Raw genomic sequence first — 15,964 nt, forward strand, 5'->3', positions numbered from 1 at the left:
AAAGGAATACAATTTTGATCTAATAAGTAGATCACTGGACATGGGTCAAGAATATCCTTAGTGAGGACTAAGGAGATGTTTCTCGATTATGGAGGTGATAAAAGAGCCCGTCGTAAAAGTTACAATGATGCAAGCTTTTACACCAATCCAGATGACTCTAAGTCTCAATCTGGATACATATTGAAAGTGGGAGCAATTAGCTAGAGTAGCTCCGTGCAGAGCATTATGGACATAGAATATTTTCGAAATACATACGGCTCTGAATATGACAGACCCGTTGACTAAGCTTCTCTCATGAGCAAAACATGATCATACCTTAGTACTCCTTTGGGTGTTAATCACATAGCGATGTGAACTAGATTATTGACTCTAGTAAACCCTTTGGGTGTTGATCACATGATGATGTGAACTATGGGTATTAATCACATGCAGATGTGAATATTGGTGTTAAATCACATAGCGATGTGAACTAGATTATTGACTCTAGTGCAAGTGGGAGACTGAAGGAAATATGCCCTAGAGGCAATAATAAAGTTATTATTTATTTCCTTATTCCATGATAAATGTTTATTATTCATGCTAGAGTTGTATTAACCGGAAACATAATACATGTGTGAATACATAGACAAACATAGTGTCACTAGTATGCCTCTACTTGACTAGCTCGTGAATCAAAGATGGTTAAGTTTCCTAGCCATGGACAAAAGAGTTGTCATTTGATTAACGGCATCACATCATTAGGAGAATGATGTGATTGACATGACCCATTCCGTTAGCCGAGCACTTGATCGTTTAGTATGTTGCTATTGCTTTCTTCATGACTTATACATGTTACTGTAACTATGAGATTATGCAACTCCGGTTTACCAGAGGAACACTTTGGGTGCTACCAAACGTCACAACGTAACTGGGTGATTATAAAGGAGTACTACAGGTGTCTCCGAAGGTACATGTTGGGTTGGCGTATTTCGAGATTAGGTTTTGTCACTCCGATTGTCAGAGAGGTATCTCTGGGCCCTCTCGGTAATGCACATCACTATAAGCCTTGCAAGCAATGTAGCTAATGAGTTAGTTACGGAATGATGCATTACGTAACGAGTAAAGAGACTTGCCGGTAACGAGATTGAACTAGGTATTGGATACCAACGATCGAATCTCGGGCAAGTAACATACCGATGACAAAGGGAACAAAGTATGTTGTTATGCGGTTTGACCGATAAAGATCTTTGTAGAATATGTAGGAGCCAATATGGGCATCCAGGTTCCGCTATTGGTTATTGACCAAGAATAGTTCTAGGTCATGTCTACATAGTTCTCGAACCCGTAGGGTCCGCACGCTTAAGGTTTCGATGACAGTTATATTATGAGTTTATGAGTTTTGATGTACCGAAGGAGTTCGGAGTCCCGGATGAGATCGGGGACATGACGAGGAGTCTCGAAATGGTCGAGACGTAAAGATCGATATATTGGACGATTATGTTCGGAGTTCGGAAAGGTTCCGAGTGATTCGGGTATTTTTCGGAGTACCGGAGAGTTACGGGAATTCGCCGGGGAGTATATGGGCCTTATTGGGCCATACGGGAATTGAGGAGAGAGGCCGAAAGGAAGGAGGCGCGCAGCCCCCCTCTGGTCCGAATTGGACAAGGGGTGCAGCCCCTCTTTCCTTCCTCCTCTCCCCCTCTTTCCCCCTTCTCCTACTCCAACAAGGAAGGAGGGAGTCCTACTCCCGGTGGGAGTAGGACTCCCCTTGGCGCGCCTCTCCCTGGCCGGCCGCCTCTTCCCCTTGCTCCTTTATATACGGGGGCAAGGGGGCACCCCATGAGACACACAAGTTGATCTACGAATCGTTCCTTAACCGTGTGCGGTGCCCCCCTCCACCATATTCCACCTCGGTCATATCGTCGCGGAGTTTAGGCGAAGCCCTGCGCCGGTAGAGCATAATCATCGTCACCACGCCGTCGTGCTGACGGAACTCATCCCCGAAGCTTTGCTGGATCGGAGCCCGGGGATCGTCATCGAGCTGAATGTGTGCTGAACTCGGAGGTGCCATACGTTCAGTACTTGGATCGGTCGGATCGTGAAGATGTACGACTACATCAACCGCTTGTGCTAACGCTTCCGCTTACGGTCTACGAGGGTACGTGGACAACACTCTCCCCTCTCGTTGCTATGCCATCACCATGATCTTGCGTGTACGTAGGAAATTTTTTGAAATTACTACGTTCCCCAACAAATCTTGCCAAATTATATGTATGTGGTTGCACATGTGTCATCATGCAAAATCATTTGCGATGAAGAGATGCACAAATCCTGCCACCAAACTTTCCCTAGGTGGCTTAGTGGTGAAGGAACCTAACTCTCGCTTTGCATACGGGTGTTCAATTGAAACATTTGAGATGAGTGTTTTATTCAGTGAAAAACATTGATGCTTTTTTTAAGTATGTATATTCAGAGAAAAAATGCTCAGTTGATCAAAACCACTTAATTCAGTCACACTATGACTTTACATTCATATGATTGAGATACAATATTAAACAAAAAATCTAATTGCGGCGGCGGCTTGTGGCGCGGGCGTTGTCGCCCTCCGGAACACTATTGTTCAAGTCTTCAAGCTAGCCCAAAATGTTTTGGACTTGCAAATCCAACAGTTGTTTGTCGCGAATCGATGGGTAGGGGGGGCGACTCATGGCGCTGCAAGGTAGCGGTCGAAGGCGGCGTCTCATGATGTTGAGGGAGGCGCGGCGGGTGTAGGAGTGCGCACGGGCACAGGTGCAGGCAAGCGCATAGGGACCGGCGCCGCGGTGGGTGCAGGGATGCGCTCGAGCACAAGAAGTGGGAGCTTGCGTCACGTACACGAGATCGCGCGGGTCCGCAGGGACCTCGCTGACGCCCACGGCTTCCAGCGCTGCGATAATGCTCGGCGGCCAGCCCGTCAATGCCATGGGGATGATCACCGACGCGTCGGGGATGGGAGTTGCGAGGGGCCTGGCGTCAGCATCCGTCGCAGCCAGCTCGTTCAGGGCCATGTCCATGAGGCCCTATTCCTCCTTATTTCTATCTCCTCTGGCTCGGGCTCGACTTCACCAAATTGGAAGACTAGTGGCAGATGATCCTTGTGCGCCATGGCGTAGGTGGAGGTCTGGCAGATAGGATTCGGATGAGAGGGGAATGGGAGGTGAAGACTAAGGCCGCCTATATTAAACAATGGCTTAGGAGCCATTACTGGAGAGGTTGGGAGCGAGGCGGGCGGTTATGGAGGTCAAAAGGCTCGCTCCCCACTCAGCCTGTGCGGCGTACTGCACGCACGCTTTCCGGAGAGCTTGCATAGCAGAGGACTGCTCGCACGCCTCCCGTCTACTCAAGCAGTTGCCCGCACGACACCTCCTAGCCAATAAAAATGTGACTCGTGGTGTCATATGAATGATTAGCACAACGCGCATAATTTAAATTATACAAATGCTTGAGGTGATAACGCGACAGCTACTTGTTTCAAAATGCCTTTGTTGGTTTCTTTTACTGGTTTTGGGAACCATCCAGAAGGTTCCTGAACTGGTTTTTTCTTTTTCCTTTTCTTTTTCTTTTTTTACTCTTCTGTTTTTTCTTCCTTCTTTTTCTGGTTCTTTTTTCTTTTCTTTTTGTTACTTTTTGTTTTCTTTCAGTTTTCTTTTTCAAGTAAATTTCTCTTTTCAACAAATTTTCTTTCTTTGGTTTTTTATTTATTTTTCTTTACTTCCCTTTTTTTTCAAACTTTTTTCAAAATATTCAAGTTTTTTTCATGTTTCCAAAAAGAATGTTCAGCTTTCTAAAAAAATGTTCTCAAAATTCAAAAATTGTTCTCATTACACAAAAAAGTTCAAAACTCTCGAAATTCAGAATATGTGCTGGAATACAATTTTTTTTCACATATTCAAAAAAATCACGCTTCCAAATTTGTTAGCGATTTTTCAAAATTTGTTTTCAAGATTCAAAAAATCTTCATGCTTTAGAATTTTGTTCGTGCTTCGAATTTGTTCTCAAGCTTCAAAAAATGTTTGTGCTTTAAAAAATTGTACACAAATTACAAAACGTTCATGTTTTCAAAAAATGTTCCGATTTCAAAAAAATGTTCTCATTACAAAAAAAAGTTCAAAACTTTCAAAATTTGGAAAATGTACTGGATTTCAATTTTTTGCTCATGCATTCAAAATAATTCACGCATCCAAATTTGTTCGAGATTTTTTTAAATTTTTCTCCTTTTCAAAATTTGTTCTTAAAATTGAAAAAACGTTCGTGCTTTAAAAAATTGTTCGCGCTTCGAAATTTGTTCTCCGTTTCAAAATTTGTTCTCAAGATTCAAAAGATGTTCGTGCTTTAAAAAATTGTTCACAAATTCCGAAACCTTCATTCAAAAAATGTTTGGTAAATTCAAAATTTGTTCCCGTGCAAAAGTTGTTTGTGTTTAATTTTGTTTGGAATTTGAAAAAAAATCCTGTTTTCAAAAAATTGTTCCTGTTCAGTTTTTTGGGTAGCTTAAAAATGTTCTATTTTTAAAAAAGGTTCGCTTCTCCAAAATTCATTTGCGTGTTTAAAAATGTTTGAGCTTTCTGAAAAAATTTAACAAATTTGAAAAATGTTCCCGTTTGATAAAACATTCACGTTTTGTTTTCGAAAAAAAGTTTTGCATTCGAATTTTTGAAACCATTCGGATCGGCGTTTGAGTTTCTTAAGGTGTTACGCTATTTTGTAATCAAGAAAGGCACTAGCTCAAGTGGTTAAATTCATATGCTCTCAAGCGAGATGGGGCCACTAAGCCCGCGAACGAGCAACCCTATACGAACGTCCAGCAATTTGACGCAGAATGCGGCGCATAGGACCTCCCAATAGAAATACTAAAGGCTTATAGGGGGAAAATAATAGGCCTATTGGGCCCATTATGGGGTGGCGCCCCCTTAGCTTGTTGCATAAGCTAAGGGGTGGCACAAGGAGTTAGAGGAGGACTCCTTCTCCTCCTTGGTGTGTTAAGGGAGGGTTTCCCCCTCCCAACTCAGCCAGCCCCTCCCCTGCACCTATATGTACATGAGGGGGGAGCTATTGAGACACAAGTTTCTCTGCCTCCCCCCCTCTCTCTAGTTCTTTCCTGTTCAAGTTCTTGTCTAGCTGGACCTAGACTAGATCTAGTTCTAGTTTTCTCTAGTCCACATAATATAGAAGCCCCGTGAGGTTCTATTCTTTCTCCTCTAGTTCTTCGGTGACGCTAAGCTCTGGATGATGAAGCTCTACTAGATTGTGCCATCCGTATGCGTCCAATCCACAGAGAGGTTGTGCTTCCAGTGTTATGTTCGAGGGATCGTCGTGGACGATTCAAGGGACTTCAAGTTTGATCTACACCAACTCTTCTTCTGATGCAACTCAAAGTTTGTAATGATCCGATCTAAACCTCTAATGCCTCTTCATAGTGATCCAGTACCTTGATCCGTAGGGCAATTTTTTCATTTTCTACTATGTTTCCCAACACCTAGAGTAGCCCATAGCCGTTGCGTCTCTAGACGGAGTCCCTCCCAGGTGTGCGGGGTTTCGGGTCTACAAAAGCGCCCGCCGGATTGCTTATGTACCGAGCTTTCGGCCGAGTCTCCTTCGACATGAGTTGTGGTGCATCACCCCCAGTTTCGGGGGTACATGGTGATGTGTGTTTGTGCGAACATACATGCAAGATTAATGGCTTTGTGGATACGGAAGCATCGACAAAACCATTAATCAGGGAAAGCTAGCTGGGACAGGAGCAAAGTAGTCCCAATAGAGTACTCATGCTCCAAAGACCCTATCCAAGTTCAGAACTCTTCTCCCTTTGATCAAGCCTTGGAGTTGAGAATGTGCTCGACCTCCTAGTCCATTTCCTGTTGGATGCTCATGACATCATTATCGTGGTTTATTTGTCTGAATCCGACGAATCAAAGAACTCCTTTTGAATTAATTCATCAAGCTTTGTGGTTCCATACTCCTCGTCCGACAAACCATCTGAATCCATCATTTTCCCTACAAAACAATCACAAAAAACTAGTCGGACAGTGTGTCGACACATGGAGGGCGAGGTGCCGTCTGAGAGTAGTCAGAGCATACCGAGGCGGGGTATGGGCCGACGACTGTGTCCATGCGGGCGAGAATGGAGGGGAGTAGTGTTTTGGCGGTGTTGGCGCTACGAGCTCGGTACAGCGGCGGAGCAAGGGTGGCGGTGGAGCTAGGGCGGGTCGGCGTAGACGAGGGAGAAGAGAGGAGAGAAACAAGGTCGAGGGGGTGGTGCAATTTGTGGTAGGATCGGCATGTCTGGTCTGACGTGGCAGATGTGCCCGGGCGTCACCATAATGGCCCTAGATTTGGGCTAAATATGAGGGGTGTTAGTTAGTCCGGGTATATAGGACCAGTAGGCTCCGTCCGTGTCTGGTTTTTTTTTTACCAGCCACCGACCGGACCGTCCGCCATGGTGTATAGGGAAGATCTGGGAAGCCCGGCCGTAGATGCTCTAAGGGAGAAGCTCCATACAGGTAACGAAGATAGGTAGAGATAGCAACCATGTTGCACATGGATTAGCAAAGCTCTCAAAAACCAGCTGACCTGAAGGGATGTGTTTTTGGCAAAACCCTCTCCCCTTTGATTTACTAGTTGTTTTCGTGCAAAAATACTGTAATGACTTGGTCAACAATTTGTAATGATAAGCTACATATCTTTCCTAAAAAAACAAATCTCCTTCACAGATGCTCCTCCTGAATTCCAAACCACTTCCGCACACTCACCGGAGAGTGCTGAACACGTTACTGCTTACTTGCAAGGTTTCCCTTGGATCACGAGGTGTCCCGACTTTTTCCTTCATGTGCAGCTCTTGCCCCGACCATTCATTTACCCAACAAACATAGGGAGCTAGTCTATGTACGACGAGGGGGCGAACCGGCGAAGATTGATGTGTGCAAACAACTTCCATACACCCGTACTCACGCTGGACACGAGTTTTGCAGTCAGTAGGTACGACCACAAGGAGGTTAATTTTATGCCACCTTGGCCTATGCCTTACGTTTCAAGGTAAAGCATGCCATGAGAATTTGCATTAGATGTACACGCCGCTCGGGTGTACCGACTCTGAAGCACGCAAGAAAAAGGAACTCTGAAGCAAAATGCTCAACCACCGGCTGCTGCTGCTCCACCGGCCAACTGCAAGCTTGCATCTCTAACAGCGTACGCTGCCGATCTTCGTCAGTGGCAGCAGAGTTCTAGTCCTAGGTTCTGCTAACTAACGGTCAGACTGCATCAAAAAAAACATGATTAGTTGTGTTGTGTATTACCCTAAAAAAAAGTTGTGTTGTGTATGTGTCTAGCTAGTTCATCTTTATTATCGAAGAAAAAGCAAACAGGTGATACTAAACATGTGGAGACAGCCAAACAAAATTAAATGGACTAGTGGGACAGTAGAGATATCCAAACAAGATCTCCTGTTTATTATGCTTTTCTCCCCACCTTTATGTCTCTCCCCACATTTGTTTTCCTTCCAGAGATGGGCAAAGGCAAATCCAGTCTTATCCCGCCGTTCACTTCTTCCTTTTTCAAATCGGACGATATCATCTGCTCACGGCATCTTTAAATTCACTACGTTCCCTAATTTGGGCTCCTTCGTTCAATTGATTGAGGTGTTTAATTTTAAATTTGGTTCATAAGTTTAACTGAGTAAAAAAATTCTCAAATTAATCGGTAGCAACCAACCTATAAAAACACATCAGTCCCGCACTACCTTTCATCACTTGGCAAAACAAAAGAAACGCCACCATGCCACTTTCTCACATACGTAAATTTCTTTTTTGCGAGTGCTCACACTCGTCAATTGATTAGTACTCCCTCTGTCCGGAAATACTCGTCGGAGGAATGAATGTATCTAGATGTATTTTAGTTCTAGATACATTCATTTTTATGCATTTTTTCGACAAGTATTTCTGGACGGAGGGAATAGATAATACAGAACCAAACCGCCCAAAAATACCCATCAGCATAAGGCATTATAAGGAAACATGCTTCATCTCCCCCATACGTCAAACAAAAATTATGAGACCCTCACAACACCTACGATGACAACCCTTCTAGTTAGTATGATTTACGGAAATGATTAATCCTCAATATTTGGATTTTAAGCATAGCAACCCGAACGTTTTTCATGACAACTTTAGTTCACGTGAGGTTGGCAAACATGGCAATTTTTTGACAAAAAACAATCTGCGACAAAGTTGTCGTGTTTTAACAACTAAAGAAAAACGTTCGGGAGGACATGCTTAAAATTCAAGCGTTTGAAATTTATCGGAGTCCATGATTTAGTATGACCTCCTGGGATCTCCTAATCACTTATTCATCAGTAGTGAAGAGATATCTTGCGCTCACATCTTCACAAACATTAACCCACAAACATAGGAAATTCACCTAAAGTTTTATTTGTTATACTTTTTTCTAGCACACATATAAAGTGCCTTTTTTTATGTTAACACGGTACAATTGCAGATGCTGACATACACTCATCCTTATGAGCGCACGCACGTACACACTATCCCTATAAGCACCTCTAAAATACTGAGTTGACATAATATTTTGAGATCGACGTAGTCACTACAGACGTCTCATAGTCAACGAGAACATCTACTCCCACTGAACAAACATCGCCGTAAACCCTAAAATAAATCCAAAAAAAATACATGCACGAGTGTACATCTGACCTACATTCAGTTTGTATTGTATGGAGGGTCAATATTTGCTTGGTAGTCATTGAAGTCACAAAGAATTTACAACAAAGGTGTCTGTTGATAATGACAACACTCCACTCATATATATAAATACAAGTTTAGAGTATGATTGGTTTGCTGCCAATATTTGGCATCGTCAAATATTGACAATACCAAGACTTGCCAATTATTGGCAACTTTATATGAGATGGGCAAAACAACTCGGTAACCAATTAAGTTATAGCCAATATTTGGCACAACGCAAGCATTGGCATGCCAATTTTTGGCACCAAACCAATTATATTCTTAGTGACAGTTGAATCTTCTCTGGTCATGTCAAAATGATGAGAATGCTACAGCATGTTTCTCCGTCAAAACCTCTATCACTACATGTTCCCCTCTTCTCTTGATAAAAGAAAAGTTGTGACTAATCCTCGCACAAGTGTCAGATGATCGGCGGTGGCGGCGTCCCCCAGACATCGAACACATTCTCCTCGTTATGCAAGGCGAAAAGACGGTCGCCCCCAATGGAGAAGTCGCAGATGGCGCCGCCGTCGCTCCCGCGCAGCGTTGAGGTCAGTGCATGGTCGGGGCCAGTGAATACCGAGATGGCGTCGTTCGTCGACGCGAAGAGCTGGCCGGCGTGCGTGGCGAGCTTGGGATAGCACGTCTCCTCGGCGTGCACCTTCTTCCTGCTCATCAGCTTGCTCCGTGATCTCCAGCGCACACCGCCGGCGCTGCTCCGGATGTCGAGGAACCCGAGGTCATCGTACTGGTTGATGACGCAGATCGACCTCCCGTCCTCCATTGCGATGGCGTGGACCGCGTGCTTGTCCTCGAGCGACGCCGGCGTGCCGACGTCGCACCACGACCAGACGACGTTCTTGTCCCGGAAATCCAGCAGGCTGATGAAAGAAGAATCCGCCCGCGGAAACATGGTGGCCGCCATGAGCGTTTTGGTGCCGTCCAGCCACTGGAGCTTATCGGCGTCCCCGAGGGCGCAGCCGGGCGGCTCGTAGAAGAAACCCGTCTGCTCGCCGGTGGTGCCGTCCCATACACCAATGCCATACTCTTTGAGCCGGCCCTTGCAGCTCGCAAAGATGCTGCACTCCTGGTCGAAGGCCAGTGCGCCGGGGGTGAAGGACCTGACCTGACGATCGTGCGCGACGCGGAAGCGGTGGCGCATCTCGCCGGTGAGCACCGAGAAAGCGGCCACGCCGCTGTCCCGCCTGCCGGGGCGCTCGCGCGCGGCGACGAGGAGCGTGGAGGCGTCGAGGTAGGCCGCGTCGTTGACCGGCGCGTGGTCGAGGTAGACCGGCCGACGCTCCTCGAGCATCCAGTTGTAGACGCGCACGGCGCCGCCGTGCGCGACGCAGCAGCCTCCGTCGGGCGCCGCGCGGACGGCCGTGCCGTCCCCCACGGCCCGGCCCGGCACGGACGCGGCCAGGCGGAGGCGGTCGCCGTCGAAGTCGTCCCAGCGCGCGGCGCGGACGCGGTCGAGGAGGCCGTAATAGAGCGCCTCGCGGCAGAGCACGGCGTCGGGGATGTGGGGCGGCACGTGGAGGCCGCCCGTGCGGAGCAGGTCGAGCAGCACCGCGAAGCAGGCCGGGTCGCGGTCGATGAAGTAGTCGGCCTCGTCGCCCGCGGCCGCGGCGTTCCAGGAGGCGTCCAGCATGGCGCCGAGCATGGTGTCCCGCCCCGCGGCGGCGAGCGTGGCGGCCGTGGTCTGGAACACCCGTCCGCCGACGTTCAAGCGCACGCGCCCGCGGCCACCCGCCGCTGGCGTGCACATAGTCGGCCGCGCGTAGGCGTAGCGTACAGGGGGTGCCTCCTTTTGTTTCGTTGGGCGGGGCGGGCGTTGGAATGACCGGGTCGAGAGTTTGGCCCCGGCGTCTTTTTATGGGGCGGAGAAAAGGTCGGGCTCGGGTTCAGGTGGCGACGGAAGCGAGGATTCGGTCGCGCGGGACGTCAGCGCGGCTGTTCCTTAGACGCAACAAGGATCGGCGTTCGGGTTTGGGGATCGGGTGTCGTGGTCTTGTGGTTGGGCGGCGCGAGGGATTTGTTTACGGAGTGGGTTTTGGGTGCGTGGTGGCTCTGTCTTCTCGTGATCGTGAGTGCGGCGCGCGGAATGGGGAACCGAGCTCTGTCCCAAGCACCCATTCCCTCGGGGTGCTGACTCTAGTGGATTAGAAAGTTCCGTGGATCGGGTGGACTTAACTGGTACACTCAGGAGGCCGACAGCAACTTCACTGTTCGTTGCGGTGAAGATCATATGAACCACTTACCAGAAGCACTACCGATTGCTTACTGCAACGGAGCTTCGAACCGTCCGCAAGCGTTTGAACCGTGCGTGTTTGCCATCCGTCGCAGATCTATATATATATTGAAATGGATTGCATTCAGGCTGTTAGGCTGATAAATAGTGCATGCAAGAACTTCTCAGCAGCTGGGCCAATTGCGGAAGATATTAAGTGTTTGATGCAGGATTGGCAGAGATGCAAAGTTTTATGGAGACGAAGTGTCTCAGGAATGGCGAGATGTGCCTCCTGAATGTATTCTGCATGTAATAGTGACGGAGATTCCGAAGGCTTTTTAATTAATGAAGTGTGATTCCCTAAAAAATAAAGCTTGTTCGGACGTGTTCTTTTTTGGCAACCCAAAAACAAATTATAGGGCTTTGCATGTGTCCGGGTCACTGCCACACCCGCTTTTGACTGCCGTGTCCCGCCCAAAAAATCCTCCCTGGCCTGCGCCCTTTCCCGCCCAAAGCTAGCTACGCATTGACGTCGGCTCAGAACGGACGTGGCATCTCGCTGGCGCTGGTATTGAAGTGGCTCGCCGGCCGAGGGCGCCGCGGCTGCGCACGTCTTCTCTCCGCACTGAAATTGCATCTGTCTAACCGCCTACCTCCATTAAACCAGTGCGTGTCCCGAGAAAGCTACTCCGACGCCCGAGCGCCACACGTCCATTCTTGTGCCGGTCGGCATTAAACACCTCTCTGTTTGGCTTCTCGCATCCGCCCTTTGTATAAACCTGGCCAGGCGCCAGGCAAAAACCGCACCTCACCTCCGCTCTCCATCTCCTCCTTGCACCACACCCGCCATGGCTACCAGCTCCAAAGTCTTGCGGGACGGCCTCTCTAGCAAGCAAAAGAAGAAGCTCTCCGACATTGCAATTGCCTGGCTTGTCTGGTGAGCTAGCCAGATATAGGTTGGCTCGCTAGCAAGTCCGAAGTAGGGATCACTGCCATAGACAAGCCACCCTCACCCGTCTAGGCTGGCCAACGCCTTCTCCCGGCAAATCCACTGCGAGCGATGGTGGCAATAGTCCGTGAAGCGGAGAAAAGAAGCCATGTTCACGGATGTTGAAGTGGCGGAGGGATTCGACTAGAGCATCGACGACGACGTCGCTGCTATTTGTGATAGTTGTTGGATTTCTTCAAAAAGAAAGGGTGATGTAGTATAGTAGCAGATAATATTTTGAATATCCAATTCTGAGCCCGGGCTCATCTGCACCCGGTCAATAAACAATTCATAGAAAATTCAGAAAAAATAAAAAATATCCAATTTTTGTGTGCAAGGTAGATAATTTGGTGCGTGAGGTTCGCTGAAAATTTCAGAGCATTTGAACACATGAGTAGCTCTCAGCAAAAAAAGACAAATTGGGTCAAAACAGTATACGAACAGTACACTTTTTAACAGACCACAGATTTGTCTTTTTTGCCGAGAGCTACTCAAATGTCCAAATGATTTGAAATTTGGAGCGGACATCAGGTACCAAATTATCTACCATGACAAAATAATTTGGATTCTTTTTGAATTTTTCTAATATTTGTTTTGGATTTTTTATTCAACGTGGGTGCAAATAAGCATGGGAGCCAAAAGGCCTCACTCATAATATTTTCCTCATTTAAGAACCAAGGTTATTAAACCAGAAGAAAGTGGCACCCAGACAACGTTAGCAGTACATGTACATACACACAGGAAAGCAAAGCAAATGCTTGCACCCGACAAAGGCAAGGGGGTCTTCGCTCCCCTTGCTTTTGCCAGTTGCAAGTATCAAATCTGGTATGACAAGTATAATAACAAAAGTAAAGTAAAACAACGAATAATTATAGGATCGCTTGGTAATATTCCCTCCATTTTTATATACAAGGCCACCATGGAATATACGTTTTGCATCTATACAAGGCCACCAACAGTAATCGAGGCAAAATTAATGATATTTTCTCGTACTAGCAACATGTTTAATAGTTGCATGCATGTAGTCATAATGACAATCAGCTATTTCCTCCACTCAGAGTTCTTGCATGCATGTGTGGTATTAATGATCCAAGTAAACGAAAAGAAAAGCTAACCTGCAAAGAAGGCATTAAATTTTACATTGATACCTGTAATTTGAGTTTGTGGCCTTGTATATAAAAATGGAGGGAGTAATTGAGAATGGACCCGGGGGCCAAAGGTTCAGTAGAGACATCTCTCTCATAAATAGCATCGGTGAGTAAACAAACTACTGTTGGGCGATTTACAGAATAGCACATAGTTATGATGATCATCCAAGGCATAATCAATATATATACATTACGTCCATAATAAGTAGGCGTTAAACTTATTGACGTGTACTATTATTACTCCGTGCCAAGACCGCCATAAAACATGCATCTCAAAGTATTAATTTTATGACAAACAGAGTAATGAGTTAAGCAAGATGACAAAATGTAAATAGAATAAGATCAACTAATATGACCAAACTCCGTCGGTTTGCCCTTAGTAGCAACAATACAATGCGTGCCTTATCACCCCTCATATCATAGAGCAAGGCCGGCGCAAGATTGAACCTACCACCAAGAACATCTCTCTCTCTCTCTCTCTCTCTCTCTCTCTCTCTCTCTTTGAAGGTAAATCAATCTACTTGGCCAAAGAAGTCAGATAGATCGGAGAGAAATACAAGGCTATAAAATTACACGATCAAAGAGATCTCAAAGGACTCAAATAATATAATGAATAATTTGATCATAAACCTACAATTCATCGGATCCCAACAAACGCACTGCAAAGATTACATTGGATTGATCTCAAAGGAGATCATTGTATTGAAGATCAAAAGAGAGAGAACAAGCCATCTAGCTACTGCTATGGACCCATAGCTGTTGAAGAACAACTGACACATCATCATGGAGGCAGCAAGGTTGATGAAGAATGCCTCCCCAATGGCTTGCCCCTCGGATAGAGTACCAGAACAGGGCTCCAGATGGGATAGCTTCGAAATAGAGGCTTACGTTGGCGAAAGAATAATTTTGGGTCTCGCTTCGGAGGTTTCTAAATATATGGGAAATTATAGACTAAGAATTTGGCCAAACGGAGTCATGAGGGGCTTATGTCTACTACACAACGTGTTCTTGTAGACTCATGTTGGGCTTCCAAGCACAGAGTTTTGTAGGACAGTAGCAAATTTCCCTCAAGTGGATAACCTAAGGTTTATCAATTCGGGGACAGTAGAAAACAATCCTGCAACCAAATAACAAAGAGTATCTTGTGTCTCCAACACATCAAATACAATGGTAAATTGTATAGGTGCACTAGTTCTGTGAAGAGATGGTGATACAAGTGTAGTAATGATGGTAGATATTGATTTTTGTAATCGGAACAATAAAAAAATAGCAAGATAGCAAGTAACAAAAGTGAGCACAAATGGTATTACAATGCTTGAAAAAAAGTCTAGGGTTCATACTTTCACTGGTGCAATATCTCAACAATGCTAATATAATTGGATCAGATAACAATGAAGGAAATATGCCATAGAGGCAATAATAAAGTTGTTATTTTATATTTCCTTATTCATGATAAATGTTTATTATTCATGCTAGAATTGTATAACCGGAAACTTGATACATGTGTGAATACATAGACAAAATACCGTGTCCCTAGTATGCCTCTAATAGACTAGCTCGTTAATCAAAGATGGTTAAATTTCCTAGCCATGGACATGTGTTGTCATTTGATGAACAAGATCACATCATTAGGAGAATGATGTGATGGACAAGACCCATCCATTAGCTTAGCATAATGATCGTATAGTTTTATTGCTACTGCTTTCTTCATGTCAAATACATATTCCTCGGACTATGAGATTATGCAACTCTCGGACACTGGAGGAATGCCTTGTGTGCTATCAAACGTCACGGTGTAACTCGGTGATTATAAAGATGCTCTACAGGTATCTTCGAAGGTGTTTGTTGGGTTGGCATAGACCGAGATTAGGATTTGTCACTCCGAGTATCAGAGAGGTATCTCTAGGTCCTCTTAGTAATGCACATCATATGAAGCCTTGCAAGCAATGTGACTAATGAGTTAGTTGCGGGATGCACTACTAGGGAAAATCTTATACACAGAATCTTACCAGTAGCGTTCTTCAAAATACAAAGCTACTGCTATTTAGCAGCAACGCATGCCAGAGAAACGCGCTGCTGAAAGAAAAATAGCAGTATCACGTCCCCTCTAAACCGCGCTACTGCTCTAATTGCCATGACCTCACCGTCCAGCTAGTTATAGCAGTAGCGCCCTATACCGCACCGCGCTACTACTATAGATGTTAGCAGCAGCGCACTTCTATAAAACTCGCTACTGCTAAGTTCATCCCACAAGTTTAGTCCCACCTTGCTCCGCAAATAGGGCGTTTACCACCTTAAATATGTTACTTTTCAAACTATCACAACCACTTGGTCTTCACTGAACTCTATGTGTAGAATTTGTGGCCGCAATATGAGTCTTCTCCGGTTCCTACCGGAGAGGACTCATATTGACAATTCAGATTGTACACAAAAAGATCATTGATGGCCAATGTATTTTTGCATTGACAGACAATATATTTTTCCATGCTTACACTTAGCAGTAGCGTGTGTCCCCGCCAAGCGCTACTGCTATTCTCCTTAGCTTTAGCGCATTTTCGTACCCACGCTACTACTAACCCTACCTTATCCCCACGCGGCCGACCCTCTTTCTCACTCACTCTCCCTCTTAGTCACTCTCGCCCGCGCCGATAACTGTCGTCGTCTGTCGCCGCCGCCGCCATCGTCCATCCTCCACTGAGGTACTCCCTCCTTCCGTCCCTCCTCCTCCCAGCGCGCCCTCCTCCCTCCTCCTCCCACCGCGCCCTCCTCCCTCCTCCTTCCACTGCTCCCTTCTCCCTCTGCCTGCGGCCACCCCCTCCTTCCTCCTCCGCCGGCAGCCCTCCTTCCA

The 15,964-nt window shown here is 46.1% G+C and overlaps 1 protein-coding gene across 1 annotated transcript; it reads right to left on the reverse strand.

Moving 5' to 3' along the window:
- Nucleotides 1-8,950: 8,950 nt before the first annotated feature.
- Nucleotides 8,951-10,555, reverse strand: LOC119325248 (BTB/POZ domain-containing protein At2g24240-like). Its single transcript, XM_037598989.1, has one exon. It carries the CDS (start codon nt 10,516-10,518, stop codon nt 9,172-9,174), a length of 1,347 nt encoding a protein of 448 aa, XP_037454886.1. The 5' UTR covers nt 10,519-10,555; the 3' UTR covers nt 8,951-9,171.
- Nucleotides 10,556-15,964: the final 5,409 nt, after the last annotated feature.

This window comes from Triticum dicoccoides, chromosome 6B (genome assembly GCF_002162155.2).
Source record: "Triticum dicoccoides isolate Atlit2015 ecotype Zavitan chromosome 6B, WEW_v2.0, whole genome shotgun sequence".
Classification (NCBI taxonomy): Eukaryota; Viridiplantae; Streptophyta; class Magnoliopsida; order Poales; family Poaceae; genus Triticum; species Triticum dicoccoides.